We start from the raw sequence: 25136 nt of genomic DNA, 5'->3' as shown, positions 1-25136 counted from the left end.
TAGAAATATTTCAGCAATATCACAGCAGCGCCACCAGAATGGGTTTCACAAATTGTGCACATGTGGGGATGCGAACCCGGGTCTTCGGCGTGTCAAGCGAACGCTTTAAACGCGAGTCTAACCCACTGTCCTGCTTCTACAAGGAGATGTTCGAGACGTCAGATTTCACTGTCTTGTTAATGCGGTCATCTTATATCAGAAAGGTTGAATGATCCTTAGTGTCAGTCACCAGTTTGTCTGGTCCAGATCATTGTGGTGTTCGAGACAGACACGCACAAATTGGCCTATTCAACAGATATTGCTCGTCACATGAATTTGGAACATTGCCTTGTCTACAGTCTACATGTATACAAATGTAGGATTTGATCAGAAGCCTGCCTCGGAGATTCTGTGCATGTTTGTTACATTGCAGAAATGTGAACATTTCGAAACACAGACGTGCTTGATGGCCCTGTGTGCCATCATCTCCTCATAACAACCAACAGAACCTAGAAGAATCTCATCGCCCGACTCCTCAACAGATGTGAGCGAGTAATTTCTTTCTGTCGAGCAAAGGATATGCGATGATGATCCTCAATATCCACTATTGTTAATGTCAACACTCTTTCTACATGGCTCAATGCTTCTTCGCACTTCCTACAGGTATATATCACTATGGTATCAGCGCCTATATACAGTAAACAGTTAACGTACTAAAGGACTGAGGGTACAATACAAATCATTCAACTATTAGATCTTGTAAGTGTAAAAAACGTTTATTCAGTTCCGGCAAATTAAACATTAACACACGATTAACACTGTAATAAAAAGACATTTGTCAAACAGCCTAGTCATACAGACACACATTTTACATAACCAGGAGCAACACAGAAAATCATGACGTAAAATATTGTTATTATATACATTCACCGGGTCATAGAAATATATGCAAGTATATACAATCAGTTTATACATCCACTGTGTAAGTTGACTTGCCGGATAAGAAGTGCCAAATAAAATACATAAATCAATTATGCAGTTTGTTACAGTATTAAATATTATGGTCCTGGTTCATTAAATAAACGGAATATAGATCCGTTGGCGCATTTATGAAACAGCGTATATTCAATGATACTTACGTTCATACATCACAGTATAAACTAACACGTTTGCAATAAGAATGCCACTATCCCAAGCAAACAGAAAGGCAAATCATGTATAAACATACAGGTCACGAAGTAGACTCGCAATATCGCAATATTATTGACATGATCACACTATTTCGAAAGAAATCCAAAATATAAAACACTTGAACACATCCTTGAAAGACAACACGTAAACGTGCAATGTTATACTCGTATGAGGAAATGTTCACAGGTGTGAGAACGTTTAACGAAATATATACTCTTTGTTCTCTTATGAAAAATATCAAGTCAGAACCACTCCACTCAGATGAATAATATCAATATCAAAATCACTGGATGTGACATGGTATGTGTAACTGCGTGTTGCGACAATGTTAACGTATGTACAAAATCACTGGATGTGACATGGTATGTGTAACTGCGTGTTGTGACAATGTTAACGTATGTATAAAATCACCAGAAGATGACCATGTAGGTACCACGTGAGTTAAGAATAGGAGTACTGGTCTAGCCACTCTCGCATTGAAGATTGGAATAAACGGAAAAGACGTCAAACAAAATCTTGAGAATAACAGTATCTATACAACAGTTATGTGTTGTATACAAATACATTTTACTTTACAAGTACATGTTTTCATGCTGCTTGTGACAGTTATAACAATATGTCAGTGGAATGACTACATCAAACTGAAGTTTACTTGACAACAAGAAAACGAAGCCAGAAGCGAGGCGCCAAGTAACAGGCTCACAGCGACAGGAGTCACCGCACACGCTGGTACGGATGAGCCTGTGGTGGAAGCCTTGTTTGGGTCAGTAGTCACTGCTGTTGGTGTTGATAGAGATGATGTTTCTTGACCAGTGACATGTGTGGGTAAAGCAGAGCTAGGACCATTTGTTTCATTAGCAACAGCGGTCGGTGGCATGGTAGAAGCAAATTCTGATGTTACATCATTAGTCACGGTTGTAGATGTTGTGCTCTCTGTAGATATCAGTGCAGATACCGTTATGGTTATGTTTGTTCTTGCTGAATGTGAAGGAATACCATTGTCCAGTGCCAGCAGTGTGATGTTGTAGGTGTCCCCGTCAACTAGAGGCAGTATATTTCTTATAATACCGGACTGTCCATCAACAGAAAATACACTTCCATTTTCAAGTCCATATGAGACATCATTCATGTCCAGATCCGTTGCTGTTACAGTCAGGATGACACTGGAAGGCCTCCTTGGAGATATTTCTAAAGTGCGTGGTGTATTTTGAAATACTGGTGTATACATATTTTTCTGTCCAAAAACAGCAGTATAAACAGACACATTAGATAGGTGGACACTGCTGTCAAACAGATGGAAGTAAAACTTGTTCTCATAATGAGACGTCAGCCATGAATTCTGAGGAATAAGTATATTCTTTCCATCGTGTTTTGTCACTTTAAGGAGGGATTCTGATGGAACATCTCGCGTTATATTATTGATGGCCCGAGCATATACCCAAGATTCATTTAATTGCGGAACCTGGATCTCAACATATACGTACTTCTTTCTTCCCCGGATTTCTTCCTTTGTTTTCAAAAATATTATTTCTGATACAGAACCTACTGGATATGAATAAAATCCATTGGAGCTGTCATAGAGTCTGTCAGGGAGATTGTCCTTATCAACAAGGTCATTAACAAGAAAGTCATCCATTTCATCTTCACCTATGGTATCAATTCTAACCTGGTGGATCATGTCATGGTAGGATATGGATTCAAACACAGACAGTTGCGGATCACCCAGTGGGTTTATATTTTCAAATGTGGCCGAATAGTTGTAAAACCTTCCCTTAAGTGATGACGTCATCCACCATCGAGCTGTTTTGGTCTCGCGGCTGATGATATCACCAAAGTTAACAGTTAATGATGGTTGGATGGGTTCCATCCCCAGCTGAGCACTGGAGATTTTAAAAGACACAAGCAACCCTTTTTCATTTTCTATAATCTCCGGTTGACCAGAAGATATCTTCACCTGACGAGCGATCCCATTACCCTTATTAGTTACCATTACTGCCAGGGGAAACGGAACAACTGGTTCCACTTGGGGTGTCATGGGATCATCACCTTGAACATATTTTTCATGGAAGTAGGCAAGCGTTAGACTTGGATTTGGCTTCACAGTTATTGTGTCTGGTAACAGAGGGACGTTGAATTCCTTTTCACCCACAATATATGACAGAGTTCCTCCAACATCATAGTTGACATCCTCATCCACTGCCGCACCTTTGTAAGCTACAATTAACCAGTCAGCTGAACCCTTGACTCCAGGGGATAAAGTTCCAGTTCCAGACACATCACTGATACCCTCTAACTCTGGTTTACCTGTTGGCATGAAAAGAAATCAAGCAATCGTAATGTTACGCAGAACACTGTAAAGAAGTTGCAGTTATTCCTAAAGGTTCTGCCTGTTCTTGACAACAAGTTGACGAGTATTCATTTCACCTTTCGTCTTTAAGACATTATGCAGGAAAATTACTTAAACCATGTAGAAAAAAACTGATATTTTCAAGAGTGATCTTTCACAAGTTATTACCAATAGAGAAGAGGCCATTTTCCAGAGATCCATTTCCGCCTGTTCTGGTTATGATGATATCCACATCAATGTTTTCAAGCGATCCCTCTTCACCATTTTCTATTTCCAGTCTTGCTTGGAAAGCATCCCTGGTCAACACAAGGTCCTGCATAATCCGAATTCTTACTTTGGCACAGATTCCTTCTTCTGGTTTTGCCTTAAAAACGAAACATACGAGTGAAAAATAAGAATATAAACTTCTTTTAAACAAATGTGATGTTTTTGCTCTCGAACGCTCAATAGAAATTTCTGAGATTCAATGACTACTGGACCTGTCCTGTGAAATCAAAAGTTGTGAACTGGATGGATTGCTGAATGTATGGACTATCCAGTCATAATGAAGGACAGTGCTTGGTTATAAGAGCTAACGATGTGTTGCCCGTCTTCGACCTTTACCAGTATATAAGGCCCGGCCAATTTTGTTTCGTGTTTCACGAATCTGCCTGTCGTATTTATCAAAAATAAGGAAAAAAGTAAATGTTTTTATTGACTAAGAATGTAAACGCACAGGAAAATACTTTTTAGGTTGTTATTCTACCCACATTCACTTCATAAATTGCCAAAAGTAAAATACTTTGAGTATTTAGAAGGAATATTACATTCATCGGAAATTTTATTTTTATTTTGTTTTCAGGCCTGCCTTTAGGTTTTCAGAGGACAAAAAGCCTGAAAACAAGAGACAGAATTGATCTGGCCTGAAGCCGAAATTGACACGAGGCGTTTTCATTGATTTCGAACAGCACAATGTAGGAAGTCTTGTCGAAAACAATAACAATATTCACACCTGCTGGGAACACATGCGTTTGTCGTAGCTAGTAAGTATAAACATGTACGCCGCATTTACTTTTCATTTAGCAATCGGGTTTTCAGTTAGCTTAAAAAGACAACCTCCCGACAACCCTCCCCTCTTGTAACAACCAGTGACACACAAGAAGGTCCGCGTCCCTGTGGTGTATGATGTGTTATACGCATACCTATTGGATACACTCGTGTTTGAATCAAGTTCGGACGCAATATGCACGTTATAGTTACGTGAGTAAATGCATTAGCATGATTACACTAAATTGCACTTTTCTAATGGTTGTATAACGTGGGTTGTTCAGTGTAAAGATCATGCATTTTATACAGAAAATACATGGCGGCATTGTCTTACAGTTCTCGTTGCAGACTTGGTAAACTCTGAGCCTTACTAATGATTCCTGCAAAACGGGTAAAACCAATTACAACTGTACAACCAGACAACTAAGAGAAGGAGAAAAATCTGTCGGTTATGGTATGATCCTGGGATTATGAATCTTCTGGATACGAAGGGCATTGAAACTTCTTGTATTGTTGTGACTCACTCTAACTTTAGATGTCTTTAACTAGCATCTTTGTAAATGTGGTTTAATCTTATTCTATTATTTCCCATGACGAAAAGGGTTCGATCTTTACTAATTCACGTACAAATTACTTACCTCTTGGACACTTTTCTTATAGTCCTCCATTACGTAAGCAAAATATTGGAAAACACTTGAAAATCCCCTCTGAAACAATACCAGAAAAGGTACAAACATGCTGTCGAGATATACTCACAGTAAGTAGTAGATAGTTACTCTTTGTTCTGTAATGATTTAGCTCTACCAGGTCGGTAAAACATTAAAGATGTACCCACCTGGGAAATTCACCAATGCAATGCAACCTAACATCTCTGTTGTTACTTCGAACGTACAAATGCTAAGACATTCATAACGTATTCTGTTACTCCCAAGTGAGGTCTCATAGTTTTGAGATCATCAAATCAGACATGACGGTTTTTAATTTGTCCCAACGAGTCGGAGTAGTTTTTAACGAGCACAGACGATTTCTGTGTACGGTCCCAATCCCATAAATATACGTCGCGCCACTGTATTTTGGACGTTTTATATACCCGGAGTATTATGACATCGACATCCACATCTTGGGAGTACAGTCGAACGAAAAGCATCTGATTTCTGTGAGATTGACAAACGGTGTTCCTCGGCCCAACGCGTTATCAGGTTTCCCAGAAGAAGAATTGAGACATGTAAGTTTGCCAATATGACTACCCTATGCATATACTTTTCCTCGTATTGTCAATAAAAAAACAAAATTGCTTTGTGAAATGTCAAGGAGAGTTTAATGATTGTTCACTATAAGCAACGAATAGCTATTTCAACGTTTATACATACCTCTTTAACAGTCTTTGTGTTTTCCATAAAAGTGTCTCCAAGGGTCCTCACATTTTGCAGTGACATGACATTTGATTCTGAGATATCTGAATTTCCGTCTTTCCACGCTGAAAATGTGTTGTTCCAACGTTGTAGAAATGTATTTATAACAGGTTGGTCTTCTACGACCACCAGTTGAAGTATGGTGTCTGCTTCACTGTTATCCAGGAGGTATTGGGACGGGCTGTTTTCTGACACTCCTTTAAAGAAGGCTTGTTTCCACTCGCCTTTAATGTCAACACTGAAACAGACCATTATCTTTACGCAATAAACAACGTTATACCACAGGAACCAATATAAAAAAGCACTGTGAGTTCATAAAGAATTCATTTTTGTTTTGTTTGTGGCTTACAATAGCACTCAGCAATATTCCAGCTCTATGGTGGCGGTGTGTAAGTAATCGTGGTCTGGGCGAGACAATCCAGTGATTCAAACCATGAGCATCTAGCTACCGAATTTGATTTTCTGGCATCTGTCAACCAAGCAAGGAATTCGGCGAGACTGACCATCGGATCCCGTTAATCACCTCTTACGGGCAGCATGGACTGCTGAAGACCACATATCATCCTGATCTTCACGCTTACCATGAAAATATCCAAAACTATTCTAGTAGGGAGCAAATGTACTCCAAGTCCCCATGGCTCATTGTGTGGTACTCTACCTGCAGTTGATGGCAATCTATAGCATGTATTTTTTAAACATTGTATGGACATCTAGAGGTAAAGTGTATTGGATTTAATACTTAGTTGGAAGTTTATATCTCTGATGTCTGATGAGGTTTTACTATCCTTTGTTGACAGGTTTCTAAAAAATCATATTTTATTACTGTAAATCGATATGGTTGAAACAATGGCGATGTGACATAAAATCTTAACTCACTCACTTAATAACTTGCATATTGATACTACTCGTTCTAACAGGGAAGTCAATATTCTTGAGATAACTTACACACTGAGATTACCAAATATCTCAACAGAAACATCAACGAAGTTCTTGAGAGAGTTTCTGGACTCCTCCATTGCAAGCACAAGTTCGGAGTTGACCTCCCGCCGCTTTCGTCCACTACCTTTACAAGTTCGGGAGAGTCCGTCAAGACAGCTGGAATAAAACCATTAGTAAAATAGTTCACTCTGGTGAGTGAATGAAGGGAATGTCGTTTTACGGCACAGCAAACAATATTCCAGCTACTTGACGGCTGTCTGGAATGGGTAAAGTAATGACTGATGTTTTGATTTCGCTTCTTCGTTCATGGTGGTGGTCTGTAAGCGAATTTGGACAAAACAATGTGATAAACAGCATACGCATTAATCTGCGCAAATGGGATACGATGACATGTGTCAACCAAGTCTGCGAACCTGACCATCCAATTCCGTTAGTCGCCTCTTACCCCAATCATGGGCTACTAAAGACCAACTCTTACCCGGATCAACACGGGTTATCTGATGTTTCGAGTAATGAATGAAGGTCATGCCTATCGATATATCAATATACATGAAGTCAAACTATTTCTCTGTGAGTTGTCATACGTCAGTTCTACGACAGCAGCAGCAGCAGAGCAAGGTCCCGTAGTTAAGAGACTACTCCAGGAATCATATCAGGTGTACGTATACTCACTTGAGATATTTGAAGAGAAAGGGGCAGACTGGACAGGACAACCCAAATCCACAATCCAGGGCATAACTTGCTGCTGTTGTTGCAACAGACACTGCCGATGATGACTTATCGATTTGAGAGATGTCGTATATATCCAGTATACATCCAACTCCTGGTATCAGCTCAAAAGGCAGTCGAAGTAGTGGTTTGTAACAGTTGTCGATGAGTCCCTTCAAACAGTCACAAGGTACATTGGTGCCGACATACGCACGGGCTGTGAAACCACCTCCTGCAAGGAATCCCAAAACAAATACGATTATAAAATAGGCTTTTCGTGTTGCACGAAGACGTCAGGGAAAGCCCGTACTCATAGCAAGTAATATGATAACTATAGCTATTGTATACCCGTAGAACACGTACCAGGAAAATAAACCCGTGAAGACATGGATGGGAATTGGTCTTCAGCAGCCCATGCCTGACGTGAGATGCGTCTAAAGGGATTGCTGGTCAGACCAACTGAATAGATCGATTCTAATGTTGTTGATGTCTGGATTGTCTGGTTCAGACTAGAGTATTTACAGACGGCCACAGTATAGCTTTTTATATTGTTGAGTGTGGCGTTAAACAAACAAACAGAAGCATAAGAAACCTATTTAGTTTCGGTTTATGTCTGAAGTGTTGTCGGCATCAGCCCCTTGATCGGGGCTTTAAGGAAAGCAGCCCACCACGTCCTGTATTGACTGAGACACTATTAAAACAGGCGTCCATTCAAAGTAACAGATTTTAGCATTACCTCCAGATGCTGATATTCCTCGGAGCCTGCCACTTCCCCCACCACACGGTATAGGAGGTTGACCAGGATACTGCCGTGTTAGTCTCACAGAGGCGCTGTTTGTTACAACTGAACCACACGTGTAGTCATACAGCACGATAAAACCGCACACGGTTGGTGAGGAACGTTTATTTATCTTCTTTGGCAGCACATCGATAGGGACAACTATGCTCGTGTTTGCATCCAAATTTCCGATTGGGTCGACCATCTGAAAACATGAAAAGTCTGTCAGCATTCATTCCATGTTATGCAAAACGTGTGAAAAAGATGTGAACGAACACATTTTCTAAATGACCAGAACATAAAATGAAAATATACATTTTAATGGAACTTTCAGGCGGTGGAGACGTTTCTTGAGAGAAATAGTCGGTCTTCACACTTCCGTTGTCAATTATTATTTCCCAAGCCTGCTTACCATAATCTGTTGTTACAATAATGGAAATATTGTTCTACAATGGGTGATAAAACATAAAAAATTACTTATTGGAGGATTATGAAATGATAGATGAATATCATGTCCTCAAAACTATGGGTCGCGGGTGGTGAGTGAAAAAAATGCAATGCAGAGTTAAGGCCCTTTAAACTGCGAGGACAATAAGATCGCTGAATTAAATATAGTATTAGCCATGAGCATGATTCTCTGCCAGCATTCAAGTCGACTCACCATGTCTCAAGAGTTGAAACCACATGTATGTCACAGCTATTTAGATCAATTCTTCAGTATTTACCTGCACGAACTGTAAAGTTGGATGGTTCGGTAATGAAAACCTGACATTGTTTGCACGGATGAAGCCATGGTTGGTCAGAGTAAACACCATTCTTGTTACCCGCCCTTCCTCGTAAGGAATAAAGTTGACTTTAGCTGGCTCAACAGTGACAACAGGCATAGGTACCTGAAACAGTCATCACCTGAACTTGTACATGGTAAGGCTCAACAATGACAACAGGCATAGGTACCTGAAACAGTCATCACCTGATCTTGTACATTGTAAGCCTATAAAGACACATAAAATGGATGAGTAAGTTTTACGCCACACTGTGCAGTATTCTAGCTATATGGCGGCGGTCTGTAAATAATCGTGTCTGGGCCTGACAATCCAATGATCAACACCACGAGCATCGATCTATGCCAGGGGTATACGATCAGCCAAGTCAGCGAACCTGGCTCGATCCCGTTCGTCACCTCTTTCGACAAACACGGGTTACTCAAGGTGAGTTCTGTCCCGAATCTTCACGTGACATCTGTAGAATCTTTCGATCAAATAAAGCAAAATGATGGTTCCAGTCAAGAAGTGCTGCTGGTTGAAGATTGACATGCATGTACCCTTGTTTCAAAAGTTGATTCGAGTGTGATGGTGTACTTGTCCTCGAATGTTGTCTTCGTGACAGACCACGTGTAAGTTACTGCGGTGCGCTGGAGAAAGACCCTGTACGTAGATTTGCTGCCATCCACAACGATGATGACAGACTTGGACGTGTGGTTGGCTGCCTCAACCTGCAGGGTATACCGGTCCGCATAGATCCTGTCAAAGTTGACAATGCCTGTGGATAAAGAGTTCAATTTCAAGCAACTGTCACTTTCAGATGTATCCAAATGCAAATTGCTGTTTTTGCGTACATGCATCAGTCATCGTCACACATGGGGTAGCGAGAGTGGGACCTGAAACATGATCTCACACGGAAGCTTCAGGAGAACTTAGGTCGACTGCTTTAACTGAAGGTGAATTGTGTGATATGGTCAGCAATGAAGACTTAAAATAACATCATTCTCTGTTCCTTATTGATATTTATATTTGCTCAACTAGGGGCAATACATAGTGTTATGACCAGGTTTCAATCTTTCACAGCTATTAAATTGTTGGATTTATTAGTTTTGCTCTAACTGACCTGCTCATATTTTCAAACCATTAAGAATCAGAATTTACGAATATGTGCAGTGAGATGCAAACTGATATTTTTCCGAACAAAATACCTGATTCATTAGTGATGGCCGTCTTGCTGAACATTCTCCGCGGTTGTCTCAGTGTCACCTCTGCCTCAGCTAGTAGTGGTTTGTCAGCTGCAAAGTATGTGTATTCATCCTCCACAAGGATCTGAATGTCGTGACGGTCATCAGAAGTTATATAGAATGTAAAAGCAAGGGAAGACGATGCATCGCGAGAGGCGATCACCAAGTTCCCAGATGTTTCACCAAGTTGTCTGCCTGCAGGCACAGTATAGACGAACACAACCGTTGCTGTTTCTCCTGGCTCCAGGTCCAACGTTCCAGGTGAAGAAGAATTGAGCTTAGATATGGCTGCCACTTTCACAGGCAATCCATTAGGAATTTGGACTTTAATGTCACCAGCTGTTGCCTCACCAGTGTTTGTAATATTAACATTGAAAATTGTCTGTTTTCCTCTGGCTGCAGCTGTCTTGATGTTGGATGGTGACAACTTGAGAAGAGGTCGTCTTATCTTCAGATTCAGTCGCACTCGTAATGCTGTTCTCGTTCCCAACGCACTCCGTACCACTACATACAACTCTGTTTGTAAAGGTAACTTTTGTTCAATGATGAGGTCAAAAGAAACAGTTGCCAGTGGAGGAAGTCTTGTGACGTTTGTGCGAAGTTCGCCGAATTGAACCCATACAGAATCAACAGTGTAGGAATAACTCTGAACCTGAAATAATGATTGGTTTATTTCAAGAGTACGGTCTCTTAACAGCTGGGATATTGTTAAGAAGACAATCAACAGATATTAATCGAAACAATAAAAAAAGAGTTAGTGAGTTTAGTTTGACGCCGTATTTTGCAGTTTTCCAGCAATATCACGGCGGGAGACACCACAAATGGGTTTCACCTTCAAAGATTCTGCTCATCCGATTCTTCGGCGTGACTGGCGAACGCCTTAACCACTAGGCTACCCCACCGAAGAGTAAATATGACGTGTGTAAAATACACCGGGATGCTGTGTTCCTGTTCTCGGGAATTCATGTGTTCCGTTAAAAAGATCTATTATTTGCTAATCACGCACATTTGTACCAATGGATACACCCACCCACTACATATTGTTAATGCAACAATCTTCATCCCTGGAATCAATGGCATGGCCTTTACATTCATTACCATTGACGCCAATAATCTGTAAATGTCAACCTACCACCGCAGAAATATTCTCCAATGAGTCCAGACCATTATTTGTAAGATTCGCCACGCCAGGAAATGTGACTGTTGTCGTGTCGAGGTAGGCGGTGAGCGACACAAACTTAGGCTCACAGATCATGCTCTGGACGCGCCAGGTCTTTTGCTCCAGAAACTCAGTATCAGCCGGATGACTTGCACTCTTTTAACATACATTTCACATAATTACAATGCATTGTATTCGTGTACATGGATATTATCTCAAGATATTTAGACACATACACAGTACCATAAACAATGCAAAAGCAACCCAACACTGAAACATCTTCAAAATAATTTTCAGATCCATTATGTGAAGCATATGACTTTATGGATAACAATGTCTTATTTATGGCATACCGCGGCGTTTTACAATAGATTCTTACACGGAGGTTAAGCTAAAAGTACTTGCAAGATAGAAGACCGTTTAATGCAATAAACAAGATGTTGGTATCCGTTAAGTGGCATGATTCATTATTGACACAGCAGCGTCTAAAATGCGGATCAAACAACCAGTATTGTTTTGATATGTTTAAATAAGAAACATTTTTTTACGTAGTGAATGATCTAACGTATTTACATACCACACTAAATTCGCCACTGTCGTCTGGTTGGGGATAATAGATGGTGGTAAACAGAAACGGTCTCATGTCCTCAGCATGGGCCTCCAAGTCACGTACCCTGTCTTTGTTTCTTATCCTAGATTTGAATAGTGAAACCTTTTCACAGTGACAGGATACTGCTTGGAAAGCGTGGATAACAGTCTCAAAGGAAGGTCTGATTTTCTGTGCTTGAAACCGATGCTTCACATAACACGACAAACATTTGATCGTATTTCAAGTAGATATTATATATTACTAAATTACTGGATAATACGCATGTAACAACTGGAATCTTCTGAACATCAATTTAAATTTGCATATGTACCCTTTGAACAGACACAAATCAGATGCATCTGATCCTTGTCAGTACATAGAAATCACGTGAAGCCTCTGTAAAGTCTACGTCATTGCCGACGTCACAGCTTGTGACGTGAGGAACCATCCTTGTTATGTATTATAGCATGTAGTATTTCCACTAAACGTGTAAGTGGGCTGGGTGTTGGCCTACTATCGTTGCATCACATGCTTGCAATATACATGAACAGGGAAGGCAATCTTAATCAAAATGATGGAAACTTTTGTTTTCGTTGTTTCTTGTGGCTTCACAATTATGGACCATTATGGACATAAATACTCACTGGACTTTAACAACAGCTGACGTGAGGTTCCAGGTACTTCCAGACACATCAAGATGTCCAGATATTCGGATCTGTGTTGGATATGCCAATTTTCCCGAGGGTGTCAGGCTGTCCACTACAGCACGGTAGGACAGAGGGACTGACAACAGCCACTGGACATCATGTTGACCAACAATATTTTGTGCACGAACATTGATGACATAGGGAGTGGATCTACCAGTGGCAAAGTTCCAAGTGATGTTTCCAGAGTCCTGATCAATAGTCATTCCCACGGGGAATGAAATCAGTTTCCAGCGAATTGGATGGGTGCCCTGGTAACATGTTTGAATACACTGCATGATTTATTGTCGTTATATTGTAAATTTTAAAGTATGCACGAAATCTATACTTCCTTTCAAATGTTTAGACGCGCAAAAAACACGAAAAAGCGCGAAATATATATACACCTTACTTCATATACGATTGGCTAAACGCTCTTCTATTATTTTCAATGTACCCGACTTACAAGTGGTACTTCATTCGGTACTTTATGGTAGCACTTCTTTATCTCGAATAACATTGAATCAAGCATGAGGCACGAAAATTACCAATGTTTTGAAAAATAATGCAAATCGATGGACGGGAGATAACTCTAGGTCTTTTGTCGTCTACAAAATCTAGCGTTAGCTGCGAAAAGTTTTGACTCGCATTCCAACAAATAAACTTTGACAAAACGTTTAAATGTAGTCCCTGTGAACATTATGAAGGGGAATTACACCACGATGTCTTTACTAAAACAATGACTGCGGGGAAAACTGCAAGATGCATGGCACGAAACGTTTGATTCGCACAGATTTGACTGAAGTGTTCGATCCGATACACATTCTTCAAACAGTTCAAAATTAACACTGAGGTGTTCGATTAGATAAATACATTGTTTACTGGTCCCTCGGGACCCATGGGTTGATGTACCGCCGGTGTACCCTTTAAACAGTATGGCATAATTTGCAAAATTTAGTTTAGAACAGTTGTATGCAGTAAGTGACTATATTTACAGTAATGAGTCCATACCTTTGAACAGAAGGATATTTGATACCAATCGCTTTAACAATTAACAACAAATGTCATTAAGGGACTAAGTTCAGATGACGATTTCGTCTAGAGTTATTTCATGTCAGAGAATCGGGGAACATACCTGCACAAGCCACATCCTGTGTTCGTAGCTCTGTCCCTCTGTCAACTGTGAATCATTTATGACCCTCACTACTGGTGGCAGTGCTTGTACGGAACATGAAGCACCAATCCAGGGAAGCGTACACATGCACTGCCCAAACAGACATTGACCATGAGGTGGACTGTATGTATCCCCACACGCCGTTGTTGGGCATTGTACGACGAATGTGTAAGACACCTATTTTTGGATAGAAAATAAAGTAAACTCAGAGTCATTATAACTTAATTGCTAATAATGCATGAAGCATGATTAAAATGTCGACATTAAAATATTAATGAAGACTAAATACTAAGAGCATCATCCAGTAATCTACCAAAATGCTCGTTCACAGATACAACAGACATTTGAGTCATGAAGGTCCGGGCTAGAATAGCCTTCAGTGACCCATGCTTGCCATAAAAGGCGACTATGCTTGTCGTAAGAGGCGACTAACGGGATCAGGTGGTTAGTCTTGGCTGACACATGTCATCGGTTCCTATTTGTGCAGATCGATCATCATATTGTTGATCACCAGATTTTATCATCCAGACTTGATCATTTACAGACCGGAATATTGCTGGAATATTGCTGAATTCGGCGTAAAACTAAGCTCACTCACACACAATAGATATTGCTACTTAATATATGAAAAGAATGTTAACTGGAACATATGTCACAGTGCTTTAACACAACTTTCAATCAACAAGTCCACTTACCTTATTACTTGTGAAGTGCACTCCGTCTGAACTTATTTCAACATGTACTGTTCTTTGGCTAAGTTTAGGTGAGATACACGTGAAATGCTGCCCGTTCACCCTCCGAGCTGCAACGATGACTGATCCAAACTTGCATTTGTAATTGCTAGTGTTTGAGAACTTGAAGTTATGTCCTCGTACATGAACAGGAGTCCCCCCAACATCGGGGCCTGCATCCGGGGACACGCTGAGGACAGTTGGTAGAGGGAGGCAATCTGGTCCGTAGAATGTCTCATTGCATTGGTCACAAAGGTTCCCGCTCCAGTTGGGACTCTCACAAATACAGGCTCCTTCAAAAACGAAAATCAGTATTGTGAATTCTTGCAAAGACATTGCTGGAAATCTGTTGATACATGTTATGGTGTTGTGGATATAGTCTGAATAGAAGGGGCAATATTCAGTGTTGTTTCTGTTTACATGCGTGGTGACCACATGGGTAGTCAAGGCCATCTATGATCGACAAGTAGATGTGATTACTGATGAGGAAATGAAAAACAATGCCTGCTTACTGTAGAGGAAATGATATGTAGATGGTGCAATAAGTTTCTAGACCCGTAGAATGTTGCTTCCGATCGAATCTAGCCCTACATATGTGCTCTCAACGTGGTTGGAATTTAGCTTTTGATCTGTAGGACTCAGTGGGGCCTTAAGGTATTTTACGTGGTGAAATCTAACTTTTGATTGAGGAGGAGCGGTTTCGTCGTTACATCCTTTTACATGGTACGAGGGCAGGGCGTACACACTTATATGTCTTTCTAACACTGTTTCTAAGCGATACAAGCCCCGTGGTGACAAGGTACGATCCCTGGATTGTAACTGATAGTATTTTATCTTTCCAAGACGAAATATTCGTAAAGGTGAATGTAAAGCAATCTTCAAAAGGTGTACGTATGTATGTGTGTGCGTGTATGTACGTGCATGCGCGCGTGCATGAGTGTATGCGTGTGTATTTCTGTATGCGTATGTGTATGTGTGGATGTATATATTTGTGGATGGATCAATGGATGAATTAATGGGTGGATAGATGAATGGTTCATGCACGCATGCTTACACGTAATTGAGTAGGTAAAAGTAGGTAGATAGGTTAATTGTCAGGTAGGCAGTCAGACAGGCAGGTGATCGTGTACGTTCACCCTTCACGTTCAAAGCCTTGAATAATCAACACACAGAAAACATATACTAGTATGCTACTTCAACATACCTGTCTGCGCGTCGCATGAACCATGTACACACTTGGGACAGGGTGCACAGTTACGCCCCCATGTATTTAGAGCACAGGCCTCGCAAGATGTTCCTCTGTACTGTGAAAGACAAGTACATCTATCCGGCTCTCCACAAAATCCTCTCCCTGAGCAGTTATTGGTTTTGTAACAGGTAGCAACAGCACACGACTCGCCCGTCCAGCCATCGATGCACTCGCAGAGATTGGGTCCAATACATCTTCCGCCATTACATTCACTGAGGTCGGAGCAGTCGTACTCATCACAGCCATCCCCCTTCCATCCGCTGATACAGCTGCATCCGTTGGGTCTGACGCACTCTCCTTTGCCACTGCAGTTGTTCACTTGCGAACAGTCAAATGCCTGGTTTACCGATATTGGCAGATGAATTACATTCAGGAGTCTTGGGTCATCAGATCTTTCCACAATTTTGTCTCTGACCACATTTTCGTCTGTTGTTCCCCACCAGTTGTGCGAGGCGTTGATATAGCCACTGCCAAGTTTAGTTACCTTCAACTCAAAGTCAGAACTGGGATTGTCCAAAATGTTCTCAGATAACGTGTAATTTTCCAAATTTAAAGTTAGTGTCCCTTCTGTAAAATGTGATTGTGTAATCTGGTTATACAAGAATGATCCGCTTGGCGCTTTAAACGCTGATAAAGAAAATGCACAACGTCCGAAAACTTGTGCTATGACATTGGAGCTGACCGATAATGTTACAGTTTGACTGTCCCATGATCCCTTCTTCAAGTCTATCTCAAATAAACATTTTGAATGTGACGTGATATTATCTGCCTTGTTATCAGTAACCAACACCTCACTCCTGCCAGTGGTGACTATGGCAACGGTTGCCTGACCTCGTAATGTGTTTGATCTCATAACAATCTTTCTTCTGTCATCCTCTCCAGCGTTCCCAACTGCTGAAATGTGCGTAGATCCATCATTGTTCTCAAAGATGCAATCACTCACTGTTATGTTTGAAATGCCATCATAGTATCTTGATGATATCAGACGAACGGCAGGCATGTTCTTATGATCATGAACAAAGCAGTTACTTATCTTAATTGTGTGATTTTTGTTGAAAGAATCCAGTTTCACATATATACCAAATTCCTCATTGTTGAAGATTTCCATTTCTTCCAGAGAAATACTTCCTGATTTACCGTTACGGTAAACCCCGCTCAGGCCATTGCTGTGTACAAACCCATTATGCAACAGCACTGAATTTGATTGGATCACAACACCGTATCTTTTACTCTCAAAGATAGTAGTTCGTCCCAGATTTACCATTCCTACTCCATCCCCTATCGTCATCCCAGATCTCTCGGTGTTTGCAATGCTGCAGCCAGACAGGGTCATGTTGTTTGTGTAGGTTATCAAACCATAATACGATCCAGTTATATTGACATTTCGTAAAATGATCCCTGAAATAGAAAACATAATCCTGCACAGAACACGTTGACATAAATTATATTGTCAAGTGTTGTTAAATATAAGATCATTTAAACACGAGTACTTGGGTTTTGTCCAGTGAACAATTAAATTCTTTGTCAAAGGCGTTCACTTCTGCTTTTGTTTTCACTGCATTCAAATGCACACGGCACATACATGATGCTGGTTTGCATACAGATACTGTGAAGCAAAGTTGATTGGTAACGTCCTTACCTGATATGTGATTGAAAACAATTCCATGCCAGGGCTTAACGGTATGACTCTTGAGCACAACTCGCTTGGTGCTGGATGAGACAGTCTCCAGAGATCCTGGCGACACATCCATATAGTAAATGCAGGTCTAAACAACCATTTAAAGCTATATGACATAGCTGGACAGCAGCAAGTAGTTATTTCATGACACTTCCGAAAAGTAAGACACTTTGTTTAAACCGTGGCTGATCAATATTTGACATTTTATATAATTCCTATGACTGAACTCACGATGAAGTTATGGAGAATCAAACAGGAGACAAGGTTCCGGTGATCTATGAATCAGTAGTTCAGTACGAATAGAGATGGACACTCACCATACGAATAAATACCCCTTTTTTCCATGAAGAAAAGCTGAACTCCAGCGTGAATGGCAAGTCTTCCTTTATTTCTGTAAGAATGATGATGGATATAATAAATTATAACAAGTCTTCCTTTACACCTGTAGAAGGGATGAAGGATATTGGTATATAGGAAAATTGTTCGGGGAGCAGATTAAACCCTTTTTGAACAGTAGGTCAAAAACTGGTAGGCCACCCCATCGCACCTGGGGGGATTTGGATACCCGAAAAACATCCCCATGAAGCTGATTAAGATATCATTGGAGGATTTACAATTTCTACTAAACTAAAAAGATATAATACATCGGGTCAGAATTGATCTTCAGTAACAGCTGCTTGTCCTAGGAGACGACTAACGAGACTGAATAGTCAGGTTAGATGACTTGACTTGCGTGGATCGACGCTCATGCTGTTTATCCCTGGATTGTGAAGTCTGGACTCATTCACAGACCTCTGCCATCAAGCTGGAATACTGCTGCGTGCGGCCAAAACAACAATGGAAGCATGTTGCAGTCAAACGATCCATTACATCTTAATTAAACACCAAAACAAGACCCACGATGCCATTCACTCAACCAATACACACGATCCCCAGTCTTACCTGATCAATATTGACCTCTGAATGACGTATGGTTCGGACCGTCCAGTCAGGGTTATCTCCTCCTCTACCACTCCTCCAACTGCCCCCAGCTCAAAGAAATCAGTCGGTCTCACACTTGCCTCAGACATAGTTGTATTGGACAGTAGAAAGGGAATGTACGACACAAATCCAAGTTCCATATTGACGTCAAATCCACAAATTCTGTCCTTGATTTGAGACAGTTCAGTGAATCCCCAATAGTTCCATCTTGCATCATTCTCAAGATCGCTCTTGAATGCCGCCACTTTCAACTCACATAATGCATTTGGATTGAAGAAAGAATTGTTGTTTATTTCAATTTGGTATATTTCAATGAGAATGGCATTCGTAACTTGGTTCAGAACCAGGGAATTGTTGTTGATCTTAATGTTTGAAAATGTACTCTCTTCTTTCGGCATATGAATAACACTTGAGGCAATATTGTTCCTGAACATGTTTCCTAAAATTTGTATCACTGAGCGAGCTGGCATATCAGATATCGCTATCATAGGTGCAGTGCTTGAAAGGGCATTGTTATTAATGAATGCATTTGATGTTATGTTTACTGTCTGTTTATTTTGACCTTGCAGGCTGATACTGAGAATTTGGCCTCGGTTATTTATAAAAGTATTGTTAGTAAAGATCAATGCGGTATTTCCATTTTGGGTGAAATAGTCAATCACAAAAATACTCCCTACATTTCCTTCAAATACATTTTCTTCGAGTTGTATTTCGCCAGATTTTATCTGATATCCCTCCATATAAATAACTCCTCTGTAGCTAAAATATAAGGAAAATGAGTATTTCTTGTACCGTGTATCATGTGTTATCATACTGCTCCTACGGACACTGAGTCGCACCTCGTGGCTGCTGCTTGACCCAGGGTACACGTAAATGGCATATCTTGTGTTAGCTCTTACGACACTGTTTGTTACGGCAATGTCTAAATACACTGACGATTCGGAACCAATCCCAATGCGATTATCTGCAACCGTGCAGTTATTGACAGCTACAAGACCATATCCTGATAAATATATCCCATACTTTGTATTTCCTGATAACACACAACCAGCCACAGTGGATCTTGAATGTTTGTCTATGCCGTGAATCCTTATACCATGTAAATCATTGGACGATGACTCTAGGCCATCCATAACGGGCAAGGATGTCCCATACTTGGAGATAGTAAAGCCACTAGCTTTTGAGAAGGAGGACTTTACATTTGATATTTTAGTAATATTGCCATTTAGAACTATTCCTTGAAGTGTGTCATTAACCTCTAGATATTCAAGTTGAGTATCAGGGGTTGGCGCTGAAAAAATAAAAACAAATAATAAGAATATCTGAGGATTTAACATACAGAATTACGCAATAGAAAAATCTTATAAATTCTTCAGTTACCTGCGAGATAATCCCCATGGCATCTCACCCCGATGTCTTCGCCATGATAGCAATACGATTCTTCGTTGATACACTGGTTTACGTGTGATTCATTGCCCACACAGTGCAACTTTGTATATTCGATAGTCCCTGAGCCAGGTCCAAACTTTGACTGAGTGTAATACGTCACTCCACCTTCAGGGCTAGAACATGCACAAACAAAATTTGTAGGTTTTCAGAGATGTATATGGACAGATTAGTACTAACTGCATATACAGATAACACTTTGAATGTCAACAAGATGAACTGTACAAAGCATCAATGCGGGTTTTTGAAATAACCATGAAGAGCACCAGAATAAATTTAACAGTAAACTACACACGCAAAGCCTGCCATTCTGCAAACTACTTCTGCATCACGAAGATCAAAGCCATCATCGCAGATGGTGCTGTATTCTGTTCCAACCAGAACCTCTACTCTGCCTTCGCGTTCATCACTACCGCCAGCAAACCGAACGATTCCTGCAAAGGCATGGGTCATATGAACGTAGACAACCGTCTTGTTGAGTGGCGCACATGTGATGAAAATACGGGGTTACAGTAGAACGGGTCAATTACGGCAATATCATATTCTGGTAAATGTTGTTATCCAGGAAAATTATTGCGATATATGTAAATTTTGAAATTATGTATAATGATCTATTTATTCATTGACACACTGATAAAATATCAATCATAAAAATATCCCTAACATATTTTGTCCAGTATATTTACAACGATTGGTGTATTCTTACGAGGCCGTTCAGTCACTTTCAGTCCCTCCCATGGTTTGCCAACAGTGGCCGGATTGAATCGGACTGGCATGTCTCTCGATCCCCTAACATAGAGGCTTCCTAAACAATGAACATAAACATATATATTACATGTGATGGTTACAACTTATTTCATGGCATGAGAGCGCTAGCGTTGTAAGAAAGAAAAACACTGTTCTAACATAAACTGTATGATCAAATGTGCCCGATGGAATAAGTCATGTAACCACTAACCTTCTAGCACCTAACGGGCAGCTTGGGTTAATCGGAGTAATAATAATCAGATTGTTTGGGCGCATGCATTGTGCATGGAGTAATGCGCACGATAAGTGGACTATGATTATTATTATTATGTTTTACAGATTACGATAGATATGCAGCAGAGAGGGTTTGGTTGATCCTGGCACAGTCAGACTGGTAACGCTCATCATCAGCTCAGGGCCCTCGCCCCCTCTACACGCAGCCCAGACAGCGAATGGGACTTCCCCCGGGAACCACTGCCCAGTCGAACCCACCAAGAACTTTCCGGAGAATATGGAGGCAATATGGTTTTACTACATTGACATACTAACTCGCAGGGCGGCGGTAGGGTAGCTTAATGGCTACGGCGACCGCCCGTCACGCTGAAGACCGGGTTTAGATGTCCCACATAGGTACAATGTGTGAAACTCATTTCTGGTGTTCGACACCGTGACATAACCTGTTTGCTTGCTAAATGCTACTTAAAACCGTACTCACTCACTCACCTTCAACTCGCATTCCAACGCTTTCCTTGAACAGAAGCTCCACGCCAGCATCTATCGTCAGAGTGTCATCTTTGCCAACAATAATGTTACTCAGGACAGTGTAGGGACTTTGTGCCCTGGTCAGAGTAAAGCTTCCTCTAACGGTACCACCTAATGATCCGTTTGAGTCGAGGAAAGGTGTTGTCTCCACAAGATCTATCATGTCCCTATCTTTGAAAAATGGCATGATTGATATCTCAGGCAGGACCGCGTCGTTGGATTTGTCATATATCTTTGCTTTTATAGCCGAAAATGTGTCTTTTCCCCAATAGTTGTAACTAGCGTTGATAACTGTATCCCTGAAATCATCACTGGCGAATTTCATGAAGTAGTCGAAACTGGTTTCAAACACATTGTGTGTTATGACAACATCCGGTGTTTTCAGAGTAAGCAGGCAGGAACTGAACGTATTCATTGTTGCATTTATTTTCTCTTTGAGAGATTGCTGGGATTTAAATACCATATTTCCAATATTGAAATTGTTTTCTCTAATTGTAACCCTGTTTTCAGCATCGCCGCTAAGATCAATATCAGCAGTTCCCGATGGAGCCCAAAATGAATTACTTGCGATTTCAACATCTAAATATTGACCTTTTATCCTACAAACGCGACCTTCATGCATACTGAGAGTATTGTTCAGAAACATTACAGTGGTCAATGAGTGGCCCGAGTCACATATAACACCGCCTGTATTGAAAACGGACCCGCTTGCTGTGAACGCATGTGGGGCAGAATTTCCTTTGGTAGTAATTTTTACTGCCTTGGAGGTGAAATTAGAGTTCTCTAAAATGATATTTCCTGTATCATTGCTTGCCGATGTTCCTGAACATGTAGACAGGGTAATATCATTATTCGGGATAACCAACTGAGATTCTGATATTGTTACATTGAAGCGGGAAGATCTCACGTTAAGAGATTCTGTGTCAACAGAGCTATGGAGTAGAGCCAACACCAGCTTGGAGGAACATTCTGTACTGCGGATGTCTTCAATTGTCCTTGCTGCTTTCAAAGAACCATAGGTAACTTCCAGATCTACAATGAAGGAATGGGGTTGGCTTTAATTATCAGTCACAGTACTGTTCTGAAACTAACCCAACACAGTTAGGAAACTTTTTTAGCGTTGGATTTACTTATGTCTGGTATGATAAAACATAGCACTGAAAGATTGACTGTTGATCGTATCAATGTACATTTACTTACTGCTATTTGTAAGAATCAAGCCTCCCCATTTGTTGTTGGTGCCATTTTGTAAAATTGCAGGTAAAGTTGAAGATCCATTAATTTTCAGTGTACCTGAAAAAAAAGGTTCCTGAAGTAAAATGCCTTTTCCTTATTGTCCGCATCCACTTCTCCATGAATAATATATGCATGCATGTCATGTTCTGAACGTTAGGACCCTTGAAGATCCGGATTAGGATTGATCTTCAGTAGTGAGTGAGTTTAGTTTTACGCCGCACTCAGCAATATTCCAGCGATATGGCGGCGATCTGTAAATAATCGAGTCTGTACCAGACAATCCAGTGATCAAAAACATGAGCATCGATCTGCGCCATTGGGGACCGATGACATGTGTCAACCAATTCAGCGAATCTGACCACCCGATCACGTTGGTAGCCTCTTACGACAAGCATAGTCGCCTTTTATGGTAAGCATGGGTTGCTGAAGGCCTATTCTACCCGGACCTTCACAGGAGGATCTTCAGTAACCCATGCTTTTTACCTTTAACAACGATCCCCTGGTCTCCATGGAAGGTAAGAGTGACATTTGGCAGGATGGTAAGTGTTTTTCCTTCAGGCACCACAATAGTTCTCTTCACCACCAGTCTCTGATCAGGGCGGATAAGGACATCTTCCTGCAACACTCCTCCAATATCGTACGGTTCATCATCAGTGAACATAGTGGTCCCATTTGAAGTCACATCCATAGACTTGGACGTGAAGTATGGGTCAATCAGTATCTCAGCTCTGCTGATGTTATGATAGAAGTCATATATCCGTGAACGGATTCCTCGTTGGTCTGTGGTACCCCAATAATTTCCACTCGCATCAAGAAACGTTTGATCATTATAAAGTTCGTGCGTAATCAAGTCGTATGTTGAGTTTGGATTTTCAAATACATTTCGGTATATTCTGCTGTTTGACCCCGTTAATTTCAAGGAACCTACACGTGAACTGTTTCTGAAGACGTTGTTGGCAACATCAGCTCCATCGGCATATAGATACAGTGCATACCTGGTATAGGAATCTTCAAAATGATTTTCAGAGATGTTGATAGGCATTTGTGCATAGTTTGAATAGCTGTTACCTTGATATACTTTGATGTCGGTGGAGTCTGCAAAATCCGTGTGGTTGTTACCTCTTATAAGTAGAGAGGCGAATCTGCTTGAGTCAAAATCCTCAAGGGAAATGTAAATCGCATAGGCTTTTGTATAGGACGGACCGCCTTGAAATGTGTTGTAAGTCAGAGAGATGTTAAAGGTATGCCTATACATATCAGATTTTACACTTACACCTGCGTATGTATTCTTTGTAAATTCGCATCAATTACGTCTTCACCTGCAGTCCGCAGTATTCTACCTAAGTCCAAAAGCCAAAATATGCTTCAAGCCAAAGCCAAATATACTTCATATGGAGAAAAATGCTTCCAGACAAACACTGCTCATATCTGCTTGTACAAAGTAGTTGCAATCAATGTCAACGACATCTTCCTGTGTACTTCTTGTGTTCTCTGAGGGAAGTTCGAGAAGGTTATTTTATGTAGATATCCACATTTATCCCTATATTGAAAGCTGTGACCATATGAAAGTGTTCCCACCGATGAGACGTCCAACAGCGGAAGTATTTGCCACGAAGGTTTAATAAATTGTTGGCTGCTTGTCTTGGAAACGTAGGCTGTACCAATAGTGACACGCATGTGCTTATATATAATCTGCAAGTTTGAACTTTTTCTACTGCTGAGTGCTTTGTGCCAGACAAAAGTGGTTGTTTCCTGTATGATTTCTTTGTGTTACAAATGCAAATGCATAGCCGTAATAGAACAGAGAGAGAGAGAGAGAGAGAGAGAAAGAGAGAGAGAGAGAGAGGGAGGATGGTCATTCACTTGTACATGCTTCTCTATACAAAACAGCATCGCACTCCATCAATTATGAACTGTTCCTTAGACAAAAGCCTTGAAAACAAGATAGTGTGTGTTTGTTATATTTATGTTTTGTTTGAGAGAGGGGCGAGCTGATGACAAATACTTAAACGTTTTACTGTAGGATGGTTTCAGTCCTTTATCTTAAACATAATAATAACTGTTACATTTTGATACGAGGGTTGGCTGAAAAGTTCTCAGCCTGAGTGGTTTTTCCGCACCAGGTAGAGACGACAGGTGTTTGCCACCAATGAGGACAATCATTTAGTGAATCATACATACAAGAACTACAAACGTACTAATAGTTTTATCTCAACTACAGCTCTTTTGGCAAACCTACCCTCTGAAATCATCAGAAATGGACAAAACTGAATACAGGGCAGTCATCAAGTACTTGCAAAAGAAAGGGATGTCCCC

The 25136-nt window shown here is 40.7% G+C and overlaps 1 protein-coding gene across 1 annotated transcript; it reads right to left on the bottom strand.

The window, feature by feature from the left end:
- Nucleotides 1–734: 734 nt before the first annotated feature.
- On the bottom strand, nt 735–24117 carry LOC137293989 (uncharacterized; the record flags this gene model as incomplete). The annotated part of the gene is made up of 25 exons (XM_067824897.1): nt 735–3474; nt 3686–3881; nt 5182–5250; nt 5914–6193; nt 6901–7050; nt 7567–7834; nt 8339–8585; nt 9106–9270; nt 9702–9919; nt 10350–11037; nt 11518–11700; nt 12122–12236; nt 12778–13088; nt 13952–14167; nt 14686–15014; nt 15926–17368; nt 17610–17705; nt 17966–18039; nt 18591–19920; nt 20010–20191; nt 20371–20509; nt 20782–20880; nt 21546–22616; nt 22785–22877; nt 23304–24117. Coding segments are annotated over 25 exons (10449 nt in total), but the record flags the coding sequence as incomplete, so codon positions are not given.
- Nucleotides 24118–25136: the final 1019 nt, after the last annotated feature.

The sequence above is a fragment of the Haliotis asinina genome, chromosome 8, assembly GCF_037392515.1.
Source record: "Haliotis asinina isolate JCU_RB_2024 chromosome 8, JCU_Hal_asi_v2, whole genome shotgun sequence".
NCBI classification, from domain to species: Eukaryota; Metazoa; Mollusca; class Gastropoda; order Lepetellida; family Haliotidae; genus Haliotis; species Haliotis asinina.
The sequence above is the reverse complement of the archived record's forward strand: the minus strand, read 5'-3'. Positions and strand labels throughout refer to the sequence as shown.